The following is a 13,334-nucleotide window of genomic DNA, read 5'->3' as shown; positions in this document are numbered from 1 at the left end:
TACATTCAATCTGTTAGCAGACAACATTACAAGCCCTGCCCTTCATCAGACGTTAGCTCCTTGTATTGGTTTGCCCAGGCTGCCAAAACAACATACCACGAACTGTGTGGCTTAAACAGCAGGAATTTATTGTATTACAGTTCTCGAGGCCAGAAGCCTGAGAGCAAAGCATCAGCAAGGCTCATTTCTCCTGAGGGCTGCGAGGGAGGATGCCCCGTGCCTCTCTCCCAGATTCTGGGAACTTGCAGGTGATCTTTGGTGCTTCTTGGTTGGCAGAAGCATCATCCCAAACCCTGGCTCATCTTCACATGGCATTCTGTCTGTGTATGTGTTTTTTGGTTTTTGGATGTTTTGTTTTGTTTTGTTTTATTTTGTTTTTTGAGATGGAATGTCTCACTCTGTCTCCCAGGCTGGAATGCAGTGCTACAAGCTCGGCTCACTGCAACCTCCGTGTCCCGGTTCAAGCAATTCTTCTGCCTCCGCCTCCCGTGGAGCTGAGATTACAGGCACGCACCACCATGGCCATCCAATTTTTGTATTTTTATTTTTTTTGGTAGAGATGGGGTTTCACCACGTTGGCCAGGCTGGTCTCGAACTCCTGACCTCAAGTGATCCACCACAGCCTCCCCCCCCACTAGCCTCCCAAAGTGCTGAGATTACAGGCGTGTGTGCAGGTCTGTCTCTGTGTCCACACTTTCCCTTTTAACAAGAACACCAGTCATCATGGATCGGGGCCCATCCAAATGATGTCATTTTAACTTAATTACCTAAAAATAAAGACCCTATTCCCAAATAACGTCACATTCTTAGGTATAGGAGATTAGGACTACAATATTTCATTTTTTGAGAGGATGCAGTTCAGCCACAAATCTCCCCAAGGGCAGAGACTCCTGGCTCTGTCTCATCCGTGCCCCAGTGCCAGTGCCATTGGAGGCTCTCAGTGACCACAGGCAGCTCACACAAATGAAGGGAGAATAACTTTGGGAGCATGTGCATATTCTTTTGATAAATGTGGATGTGTATTTGCCTCCGAAACACTGGAGAGAGGAAGTAGAATACAAGGCTTAAGAGCAAGACTCTGGAGCCAGAGTACCTAGACTTAAATTCTGACTCACTGTGCAACCTTAGCCAGGTTGCTAAGCTTCTCTGAGCCTCAAGCTCTGGATATAATAGTGGATGACAATAGCACCTACCCCAAGAAAATGTTATCAGAATTAAGTTATTAATATATGTAAAGTATTCAGAACCATTCCTGGTACATAGTAAGGGCTGTAACAATGTTCAAACATGGGAATGAAGACAGCACGAGATTGGCATAAGGACAGCCTCACAGATCAATGGAACGGAATGGACAGAGTGGAGTCCAGGAAACAAACAGTAGCTGAAGTAATTCAATGAGGAAAGGACAGTCTTTTCAACAAATAGTGTCATAAAAGGTCGATACCTAAATGAAAAAAAGTGAATGGCAACCCTTATTATACCATACAAAAAATTAACATAAAATGGGCCGTGTATCTAAACATAAAAGCTAAAGTCTAAAATTTCTAGAAACAAAGGAGAAAGTTTTGCCGCATTAGGATAAGAAAGATACAGAATCGCAAACCATTTTTAAATGATAAATTGGATTTCATCAAAATTAAAAACCGTGACTATTTAAAAGGTATTGTTAAGGAGATAGAAAGGTAAGTCACAGGCATGGAGAACATACGTATAAAACACCTATAAAACATTGGAGATGGGACTTGAATTCAGAATATATAAAGAACTCTTAAAACTCAAGAAGACCCACTACCCGCTTGAAAATGAACAAAGTGTCTGAACACATGCTTTACTAAATAAGATATCTAAAACAACAAAAAGCACCTGAAAAGATGCTCAACACTGTTAGTCATCAGGGAAATCAAAACTAAAAACCACAGCGAGATACCAGTGTTCACCAAAAGGGTGACAATCATTTAACAGGTTGATAAAATACCACATGTTGCCAAGGATGTGGAGTAACTGGAAGGCTCGTCTACCTCTGGTGAGAATGTAAAATGGCACAACCCCTTCAGAGAACAGGTTAGCAGTTTCCGATAAAGGTTTTACCCATCCAACCCAGTCATTCCCTCATACGTATTTACCCAAGAGAAATCACCGCACATGTCTACATGGAGACTCAAATACTAATACTCACCATGGCTTTATTTCTCAGAGCCGAAAACAGGAAACAGCTATTGAGTCAACAGGTGAATGGAGAAACAAATTTTGGTACATCTATGCAATGGAATACTGATGAGCAATACAAAAGAACTGTTGATATGTACAGCAAGAAGGAGGAATCTCAAAAGCACTGTAATCAGCAATATGAGATGCTACAAATGGCAAATCGAATCCCTGTTCTAGAAAGCAGATCGGAGGTCACCTAGGGTTGGGGGAAGGGACACAAGATTGTTTGGGAAAGTGATGGAAATGTTCAATATCTTAATTGCAGTTGTGGTTATAAGGCATATAAATTTGTCAAAACATACCAAACTTTGCAATTCAAATGGGTACATTATATTGAATGAAAATTATACCTTTATAAAGTTCCTTCTTAAAATCCTAACCAGAACAAAAGGCTCCCATTATTATTTCACCAGAGGCCCCAGCGCTGTGGGGAAGGGCACTAGATGCTGGGTGAATGGCTGTTGAGTGTATGAGTGACCCCATGGCTCCAGAGTCCCCAGAGGGGGTTTCCTGGGAGCATCAGGATTCTGACAGTCATCCCCAGCTGACATCAGTAACCTTCAGTCTGCTGTTCATCTGAGTTAATGTCTCCACTCATGATTTTAATGTCAAGTGGAAATACCATGTCGCTCCAATCGCTTCCGACAGGGTGCACTTTAACTGGACTTCGAGCGGGGGGGGAGGAAGAACAGAGCCCGGAAACTGACTGTGTCCGCCTGCTAGGATGGGAGGGTGGTTTTTATTCCTTCTTTCTCTTTCAAGGCTGTTTTTCTGGTGTCTTCCTAGACCATCTTTAAAGATCATTTCCAAATCAGGGAGAATGTGTTCAGCTTTTCATTGGCTCAGGTTACTGGTTCATCAAGAGACTCTAGGGAAATGAAACAAAAAGCCACATGCCCCTCACCCAACCCCTTCCAAAGCACTTGAACATCAGCATCATGGTGTAAGAAAATGGTTCTCAACTGACTTCTGTAAGCACACTTTCTGACTCTGAACTTGTGGGTGGTGCACTTGAAACTTTAAAAAAAACTTCAAAATACTGAAGACAGTAACCGTATATGTTAATTTCAGTGTAACAATGTAACACATGCTGATCTTAGTACAACAGTATAACACATATTAATCTCATTATAACAATGTAACATGTGCTGATCTCAGTGTGACAATATTTCCCAGCAGCTGTGATGCTCTTCCATGGCACGCTCTGTTGTCATTTCAGCATCAGGTCACTGGATACGTTAATCCAACTCCCCTAAGAAGCTTAGGAGACAAAGTTCCTGTGTGTTCCAGTTATGAACAGCCTTCGTTCGCAGTGACAGCTTGACTTTGGGCTTTGTCCTGTTAGCCACAAGAAAAGCTGTAACATCCTTAGATTGTACCAAAAACATACTTTACGTAGTTACGGAAAATTGCCAGTATGGGTACTGGAAATACTTGGTGTTAGGAAAGAATAAAGGCATAATACAGGGGACAGAGACTTGCATCCACATGCTTCAACTAAATCTACCTTTTGGTGTTTTTAAGTCAAAAATCCCCATAGAAAATCATGAAAACTGACAGACAAATAAAATAGTAATCATATATTCCCCCAACCAGAGTTAGCCATTATAAACTATTTCCACATGTATTTTTCCAGGGTGTATTTGCTTAAAATAGTATACTTTATGTTATATAACTACATGTTTTAGTAAATACAGATACTCTTTTCACCTAAGATTGTACCCTGAGAATTTTTCTGTAATTTTACAATTCTTTTAAATTATGTTAATTTCTACATATTTGTTATTGAAATATTCCAGTATTTATTTAACTAATTGAATTGTTGATGGATTTCTAGATTATTTTTATTTCCTCATTAGTGTACATAACACATGAATGAAGATCCTCGTCCATGCGTCTTACCAAACATCCATTTCCTTAGGATAAATGCCCAGAAGGTGAGTGACTGAGTCCAAGCGTGTGGACGGTTTACAGCGGCACCTTGGTGTGAAACAGCATCTATCCCACTTCCTTCTCTCTGAATAGCTAGCCCCGGGTGACTTTTGATAAATCCCATAATCACTCTTGGCCTCTGATCCTGGGCCCAGATCACTGAGAGTGCTACACTGAGATTGACATGTGTTGCACTGAGATTGACATGTGTTACACTGAGATTGACATGTGTTGTATTGTCACACTGAAATTAGTTTGAGTTACACAGAGATCAGCATAATCTCTCTGGGCCCATAATTTCATAATCTCTCTAAGCCCCTGATATCTCTGGGCCCTTTCTCCCATCACCTTTCCAGGGGACCCTCCTGGCACTGGGACCCAGCTCTCTCGCTCATGTTGCACTGCTCCTGGCACGGCAGCCCCAGCAGTGTCTCCCCTTTGATGAGGCCCAGCTAATGAGGGCCTAGAGGGAAGGGATACTTTAAATGCAGGCCTCTCTCTCTCTTTCTGTCTCTCTCTCCCTCTTTCTCTTCTTCTCTCCCTTCCTCTCTCTTTCTTAGAAGCTGCCGGTCTTTGCTTCCTTCATGACTCTTGCTTGGCCTGACTTCCCTTCCCACTTCCCACCAAGTGAAGTTACTGTCCCTCAGCTTTCTCAAACCTTACTGTCCTCCTCTGCAAATAAGAATCATTCTGCCTACTTATACAGACAGACACAGGCTGGGCATGGTGGCTCACGCCTGTAATCCTAGCACTTTGGGAGGCCAAGGCAGGTGAATCAGGAGGTCAGGAGTTCAAGACCAGCCTGACCAACGTGGTGAAACCCTGTCTCTTCTAAAAATATAAAAATTAGCCAGACACGGTGTTGCACGCCTATAATCACAGCTACTCAGGGGGCTGAAGCAGGAGAATCACTTGAACCCAGGAGGCGGAGGTTGCAGTAAGCTGAGATCAAGTCACTGCACTCCAGCCTGGGGTACAGAGCAAGTCTCCGTCTCAAAAAAAATAAAATAAAATAAAATAAGACAGACATTGACTCCCTCCGTAAACATTTACACCACACCTGTCAGGTATTCTTCTAGGCTCTGGGGAAGCAAAGATGAAGGTGCCTGGCCTTCAAGTGAAGAAAAAGAATCAGAGAGCCAGGAACTCCGAGGGCCGCAAAAGTGATCAGTGCCCTTCCTTCTTCGGGTCCAGGAGCTGGACATGAAGGTGGAACACTGGGCTGTTACCAAGTGGTGGCATTGTCTATTTCTAGTTTAATGTCAAGAAAATTTAACCTCTCTGCAACCAGAAAAGATTTTATAGATGACCCCAGCTTTGCTGCTTGCCAGCCATGTGACCTGTACTAGTTTCCAAAGCCTCTGCTTTGTTTTTTTTTTAACCTGTAAAATGGAGCAAATAATAAAACCTACTCAAAGTTATTGTCAGGATTAAACAGGTTGATGCATGAAAAGTGCTTAATACAATGCCTGGCACATAGTAGGTGCTCAGTAAACGATCATTAGCTATTGATATCTAGACTAACTCTGTTAACATCAGAAAAGATGAGAAATTAATACATGGAAGGGTTATTTATCTTGTTCAAGGCCACACAGCCAGCTACAGGTACGGGTTGGGGACAGAGCCCCCAGGGCATTCCTTAGTTAAAATCAATAAGATACTTTGTGCCGTTTATTAGCAACCTCTTTTGTTCATGTGTCTATTTCAGACACTGTGAGTTCTTTCCCTTTATCTCACAGCTCCCCTGCAAAGATGGTATTATCATTCTCATTTTCCGGGTGGGGAACCTGAGGCCTGGACAAGCTGAGTAACCTGTCCTGGGTGCAAAGAAGGCTAAGTGGCAGAGCCGGGACTTGAGCTCAGGTCACCCATCTTCAGGCTTATGTGCCTCTGGATACCACTGGGCCCAGTTTCCAGGAGGCCAGGTTTAGAGGCTTGAGTCTGCCCTTCTCCCCTAGGCAACAGGAGAAAGGCATTTCTGACCAGAAGTCTTGGATGCTTTTTGAGATACGTAGTCATCAGCCAGACACTTTTACCTCCCAGCCCTCTGACTTTCTGGGCTGGTGCCCACCGGTCCCCTCAGCGTTCATGCCTAGGTGACTTAGAGGTCCGAGGTCCCAGGCAGCACCACGTGGCCAGGCGCTCAGTGGACCACAGCACTATACAGCTAGTGCTCGACTTAGGACCATGACTGTTTCCGACAGACCGGTCGTAACACGATTTGGTCGTAAGTTGAGTAGGCTATATGTACAGTACTGTGAAATGATGTTATAAAAATCTTTAAGTCATATTTTATCATAATTTTCTTTCATTATTGTTATATATCATAATTTTCTTTGTTCATTTTATGCCATTTGTATCATCTCTACACCATTTTGTTTCTTATTTTTACATTCGTCAGGTTTAAGTAAAACACTGCATTACAGTACAACTGGTTTAATATTTGCAAAACATACAAAATTACAAAATACAGGTGCATACAAAAATACAAAATACAGGTGTAAAAAATACCATAGGAAACATTTTCCCAATTGCAAAACATATCAAAATATATAAACATGTACGAAACATTTTATTGGCCGCTGGTGCTTGGCTGCGGATCGTTGATGTCATCATCTGAGGCAGCAGTTGAGGTTACAGGAGTTGGTTTTTTCATAAACATGGTGAGCTTTGTCTGAATTGTATGTTTATTTTTTTCTTCATAAATTTCACGATACGGATGAAACACATCGTGCGCCATCCATTCAATCCTTGCAAATCGTTCAATGTTTGGGTCCATTGCTTTGAAATGTATAAGAAGTTTATTCAGCAAAGATAAACCGTCTGATAATCCCTTAGTGGTGAACTTTCTTTCTGGCTCCTCCTCTTCTTTCTCTGCTTCTCTTCTTTCTTCTTCCGCCACTCTTTCTTCTTCCAGTTCGATTAGCTCTTCATTTGTAAGTTCTCCGTATTCTTTGTCTAGCAACTCTTCGACATCTTCCATTTCACACTCCAAAGAAAGGTCTTTAGCGAGCTTTACTATTTTTTCCCGAATTATTTCAAGTTCATGTTCACTGTCATTAACATAGCGCTTAACACAATTTTTCCAGATGCCATTCATGCACTTTGTCGTCACAGCCTACCAGGCAGTAGCGATATTCTTGATACACATCAAAATGTTGTAGTGTTTCCAAAAATCCACAGTGGAGCAGCCGTGGCTAGCGATTGTGGTCATAAAGTCGAATGGTCGTAAGTTGCATAGGTCCTAAGTCGATCAATACCTGTACCCTTTAGACAGGCAGCTGTCACTCACCCCTGACATTTGGCTACAATTACTCTTTCAGTTATTGGCAGTTGAGGAGCTGTTTCCTGACCAGGTGGACAGGGGCCAGCCAGATGGAGGTCAGTGACAGTCCTAGGCTGAGGGAAGCTGGCTTGGAGGACACAGCTTCAGGGACTTCCCCGGGGACTCCCCACATCACTTCCACAATGAAATTGACTCCCCCAAAAAATGCAGAGTGGAAAACAACATGGGCTTCTCTGCCTACTCCCACTCCTGTGCCCTGCTGTGGGTGCCTACCCCTATGAAACCCACAACATGGAGACACAGAGGAATTGCCTTCCATGTAGGCTGGCTCTGAAGGAGGAGAAGGGCTGTGGTGACCATATCCATCCAGTTCCTTCTCCCAAACTCCCTGTTTGAGGAGGCCACCCTAGCAAGGAAGATTGGGAGGAAAGATGCTCATATTAACCCTGCAGGTGCTCAGGAACTTTGACTTTCTCCCCCTCACTTTTTCCTTTCTCATGAAGACCATTGCTTCTAGGGCTGTGGCCGTGAAGATGGTGGCCTAGCTGTCTAGCATCGAAGGCAGTTTTTAATCACAATGCCATTGCTGGTTCCCAGTGCCACGTTCCCCTGTTGTGGCTAGAAATGGAATAATAGCTTTCTCTCTCTCTCTCTTTTACCCTGGACTAGGGCTTGGTCATTGAGCGTCTGGGACGGAGACCCCTTCTCATTGGTGGCTTTGGGCTGATGGCCCTCTTCTTTGGGACCCTCACCATCACGCTGACCCTGCAGGTGAGAGGATGTGCTTGTCACACTTGAGGGACATAAGCACGAAGCTGGCCTCTGGCTTCATGATTTTGGGGCCTTTGATTTGTCGGTTCATCATTCTACAGACAACGCTTGTGATAAAGCTCTCCCTAGGGCATCTCAGCTCTGGGGCTGCTCGGGGCCTCGGGGAGAGGGTTTGGTGAGGGGTCCTTGGACTGGAAGATGAGAGACCTGACTTCTGGTCCTGTCACTACTGCCGATGAGCTGAGTTATCTTGGGCAAGACACTTTCCCTCTCTGAGCCTCAGTTCACCCGTCTGTGGAATAGAAGAGCTTACACTAGATAGCCCTAAGATGCCCCTTCCAGCTGTCACCTCCCAGCAAGAGTGCCAGATGCTGTATACCAGCCACTTCCACAGCTGTCAAAATTTTACAAATGGTGGCTCTGGAGCGAGACAGCCTGTGTGGACTCTGGCCTTTCCTTACTCGTAGTGAAACTTCTGCAAGTCAGCTCCTCTCAGGGCTTCATCTCTACGGAACAGTCATCCATTCCTCCAGGGGTGTTGCGGGATGAAATGAGAAAACACAGAAAGCGCTCGGCACAAGCACTCAGTGGATGTAGATGGAGGAGGAGGGGCGATGATGTACTTCATCCTTACAGCATTGATATTTCTTTCTTTTATGGAGATAAGGAAACTGAGGGATAAATGTAAATAAATAAGCTGCCCAAGGCGACACCACCAGAAAGTGGCAGGCTAGGATGCACTGAACACTGCCTCAGTGTCTCCAGTTCATCTTGGTGCCATGGGAAATGTGAAACAAGGTTACAGCATTTGATCAATCTTTGCATTTTTCAAAAATGCACCTGGAAATTGATAGGTGCATGTTTTGATCACCTGTCAAATGTCTTAGTGGTCCAAATGTTTCTAGAAAAAGCCACTATTATCATGGTGGCATCTGATGGGTGCCCTTCGAAGAGGTGGGGCTGGCGAGCACGCTGACCCGCAGCAGGTGGAAGCGTTGCCTTCAGGGACAATGTGCCTTGCAGATGCAGTTCCTTCCTAACAGCCAGGCCCCAATTGTCCGGAGCCCAGCCATCTTAACAGTCCGAAGTTCTCAGGAAGCCAGCTGGGCAATGTTCCAGGCCATTGTCTTTCTGAAACTTGTGCCAGAAGTTTATAAACGAAGCCTGAAGCCCACGAACCCCATCTAAGCCTCACTTCACAAGGTTTCGGCGCTGTTCCTGGCTTGGCCCATACTTGTCTCCCCCAGTGCCCCACACCCTGCCCCCGGCAGCTCCCCAGGGGGCCTGGCAGCTTCCTCTCCTAAGGCTTTCCTGTGCTTGGCTAGCTTCTCCTTGCTTTCTGGACTCAGGAAGCCTTGGACACTCCTGGACACCTCTTCCTGCAGGAAGCCTCCCCTTGCTTCCAAGTCTGGGTGAGGTGCCCTCTCCTGTGTTCCCATAAGCCCCAAGGGGGAAAGCTGTGAGATCACTTATCGCAGACCATTGACTTTCACTGTTGACGCATCTCTCTCTGAATAGACAGTGAGTGTGTGGTGTAGGGCAAGGGTCATGCCTGTACCATATCTGCATTTCCACCTCCCATCCCAGTGCATGGCACCCAGGGGCAGCTAAGACCAATCAGCTGCATGAGTGAGTGAGTGATTGGTGCCGAAGCAAGCCTTACACTGTACAAGAGTCCACGAAGCTCCTCTCAACCCCTACAGCTAATAGATTTGGACACAAAACAAGGGGAAGGAAAAAGTTCCCCATTCCTCTGTCTGCCCTCTCTACACCTTGCCCTCCATTCCAGACTGTTTGCAGCTCAACCCCGCATGGTGCCCTCTCAGGCTTCTGTGTCCTTGTGTATGCTGAACCCCCTCCTGGAACCTCTTTCCTTTCCTTTCCCACTGGGATGACTCTGGCTCAGCCTACACAGATAAGCGCAGGTTCTTACCTTCCCTTGAGGTCAGCTGGCCTCTCCTGGGGAACCCTGGCACCCCACACACTCAGAACTGGTGACGCTGTGTTCTCATGCTCAGCCATCCAGCTGCTAGAGTAGGAGCAATCCCCAAACATCCTTCTGCACCCAGCACCAAGCCGCCCACCCCCCAGATGAGTGACAGCTTCTCTAGACACATTCCGTGAAATGAATTAACTCATCTCACACCTTGCAGCATGGCATAGGTACAAATACAGTCTTTTGTATAATAATGCAGGAACTGAGACAACTTTTATAAATGTGATAAAGCTGTGAAAATTTCTCATATTGCCTGCTGCAAACTAAGCACTCAATCAATGTGAGTTATTCATTTATTTACCACTTCCTGTATGCCAGGACTATGTAAAACTCATCACCGGCTTCCTCTGATTTCATCACAGCTATAAAATAAGCGGATGGAATGTCTGAAGGATTACCATTGTCGCCATGTTATAGATGCTGAAACTGGGGCTTGGGCACATCAAGTGACCTGTTCAAGGTCACACAGATGGATGGAGGAGGAGCTGAGGTGGAAACTCCGGTCCTCTGGACACCATCACCTCCTCACCTGACCACTCCCTGTTCTCTCCCAGGACCGTGCCCCCTGGATCCCTTATCTGAGTATCGTGTGCATTCTGGCCATCATCGCCTCCTTCTGCAGTGGGCCAGGTAAGGTGCCTCTCCCTCCTCACTGCCCTGCCCAGGGGTTCATGGCATCGCCAAGCTGGAGGACTCTCCTCATGCAGATGGGGAGCTCAGAGCCCAGAAGAAGCAAAGCCTGATTGGGGATGTGTGGCTGCTGCCTTCCCTTTGGCCTAATTTAATTGTAGCTGACTGTCTATGGCCTCCCCCACAGAAGGTGAGCAATGTGCTCACCTGAAGATGAGTGGAGGATGACATCCCACTTCACACTGGTGGGCTCTGAGCCAGAGGCGACCCTGGTTTGTGATGAATCAAAGTCAACCAAGTCATAGTCTGTGCCTGAGGAGTCACGGTCTAGGGTGAAAGATGTGGCAATAATCATGGCCATGTCTAAGACATATTAATCATTGATTTTGTGTTTTACTTGGCTAAGAACTTGACTTGTGTGAACTCATGTAAGGCTCAGGACAGTTCCAGACAAGAGAGAGATGGAAGGTGACTTGCACGAGTGAGTAGGTGGAATTGCCTGACTGCCAGGCCCAGGCCCCAACCACCAGCTTACATGGCACCTGTGTGAGTGTGCGGCTAGAGTATCCCAGCCTCAGTTTACCCAGGACTCACTTCTAGCTCTGCTATCTATTTCCTAGCCATGGGTCAATAAGAAAGACTTCTCCTCTTTGTTAGCCTCAGTTTCCCCATCTGTACAATGACAAGGATGCAGTGCAACTGAGAATCCTACCATCCCCGGCCCTGCACCCACATCCAGCAGGGGCCTCCAGCAGAGACCAAGGTCGGACTGAGAAGGTGGGCTCGGGGCAGGGTCTGACACGGCCATGCATTCTCTCCATGGGATGATGTTCATGGCTCTTCTTTGGTTGTGTTTCTCAGTTGATAAAAACAACACTAAGTTTCTATTGGAACAAAGGGAACTGAACTTCTGTTTCTCCCTTTACATTGCTGATTCTCATGGGCATTACATTCTAGGTTCTATCACATTCATGGTGGATGGAATGTGTCCATTCAGGATATCGGGGTGTTATGATAAGATGGCAAGGTGGGCCATGGAATGGTCGAGGAGAGCATCAGGTGCACATACATGCACACAGCACACACACACAGACAGACACACAGACACACACACACACACACACACACACACGGTGCAATGAGGGTGGTCAGAACAACTACAGGAAAAAGAAGGCACCTCCCAGGCAGGGCAGCAAATGGGCAGGATGAACACACAGCACACGTCGGAGTTGACAGTGGCCACAAGGAGTACATGTGTTTGGTTCTCCAGGGAGTCTGCATCACAGCTCACATCCACATCTTCACATCACTGCTCTGGAGGTGTCCAGCCTGTGGCCTACGCTAATCTCGAGACACGGGTGAGCAAACCAGACAGAGACAGTCTCCGCTCCCAGAGGGCTTGCCTCTGGTGTGGAAGTCCCCTCTGAGATGTCAGCTGCTCAGTGAGGCCTCTCCTGGCCACTTATTCTAAAACCAGCACACACACGTGTACCATATACACACGTACACATGCACACCTACTCTCTGTCTCATCACCCATCATAGCATTGTTCTCAGGGGCACATCTGTTTCCTGCATACTCATTTGTTTAATGCAGACATGGGAAGCTATTTTTCTGTAAAGGGCCAGGTATAAATACTTTTGCTTCACAGGCCATGCATTCTCTATCACAAGTACTCACCTCTGCCATGGTAGTGCAGACACAGCCATCAGTAATGAGTAAACGAATGGACTGCATGGCTGTGTTCCAATATAGCTTTATTTACAAAAGCGGGCGGTGGGCTGCATGTGGCCTGTGAGCTGCAGTCTGTCTTTAATGTGTGTCTCCTCCAGGCTAGAAATAAGCTCCATGAAAGGACCTGGTATGTTGTTCATGATCTTATCCTGATAGCCTAAACTGTGCTGAAGACACAGTAAAGGCTCCATGAGTGCTTGTTGGAGAGGGAATGAAATAACTGGGCAGAGGGCTGGAAGGGAAGATGTGTGCTTCTGTGAGCACTGTAACACTGGAGCCTGCCCTGGCAGCAGGGTTTTTCAAAACAAAGCCTTGGAAGAGAGAAGTGGAAACAAAAGACCCGTTGTCCTGCAGTATCCCTGAGCTCTAAGGAAGAGGCAGTGGGGGCTTAATGGTATCAAAAATATAAAGATAGCATTAGCCAATTGTACAGAGCAAAAGGATTAGTCAAGCTAATACCAGGATTCTTTTTAGAGAAAGAACAAAAATAAGGTTTAATTTCATTCAGATCAATTTTTCAAGCCTTTATCGAGCACCTGCTCGATAAAGGAGGGAGAGGATAGCAGGGGGAAGATAAAAAAGAACCAGATTTTTTTAAATGAGATACACATTTCTTTTTTAAGTTCCAGGATACATGTGTGAAACTCACAGGTTTGTTACAGAGGTAAACATCTGCCATGATGGTTTGCTGTACCTATCGACAGCAGTTAAGGTATTAAGCCCAGCATGCATTAGCTATTCTTCCTGACGCTCTCCCTCCATCCACCCCACCCAGA

General features: G+C 45.7%; 1 protein-coding gene across 3 annotated transcripts in view; it reads left to right on the top strand.

Annotated features, from left to right (window-relative positions):
- The window catches only part of SLC2A9 (solute carrier family 2 member 9), a 229,987-nt gene that overhangs the window by 161,846 nt on the left and 54,807 nt on the right, over positions 1 to 13,334 (top strand). For all 3 annotated transcript variants that reach the window (XM_032254204.1, XM_032254205.1, XM_032254206.1), the window contains 2 exons: positions 8,096 to 8,197; positions 10,748 to 10,823. In XM_032254204.1, the coding sequence (XP_032110095.1) occupies positions 8,096 to 8,197; positions 10,748 to 10,823 (178 nt within the window). The remainder of the gene's footprint in view (positions 1 to 8,095; positions 8,198 to 10,747; positions 10,824 to 13,334) is intronic.

The sequence above is a fragment of the Sapajus apella genome, unplaced genomic scaffold, assembly GCF_009761245.1.
Source record: "Sapajus apella isolate SASKATOON/1434 unplaced genomic scaffold, GSC_monkey_1.0 scaffold85, whole genome shotgun sequence".
NCBI classification, from domain to species: domain Eukaryota; kingdom Metazoa; phylum Chordata; class Mammalia; order Primates; family Cebidae; genus Sapajus; species Sapajus apella.
The sequence above is the reverse complement of the archived record's forward strand: the minus strand, read 5'-3'. Positions and strand labels throughout refer to the sequence as shown.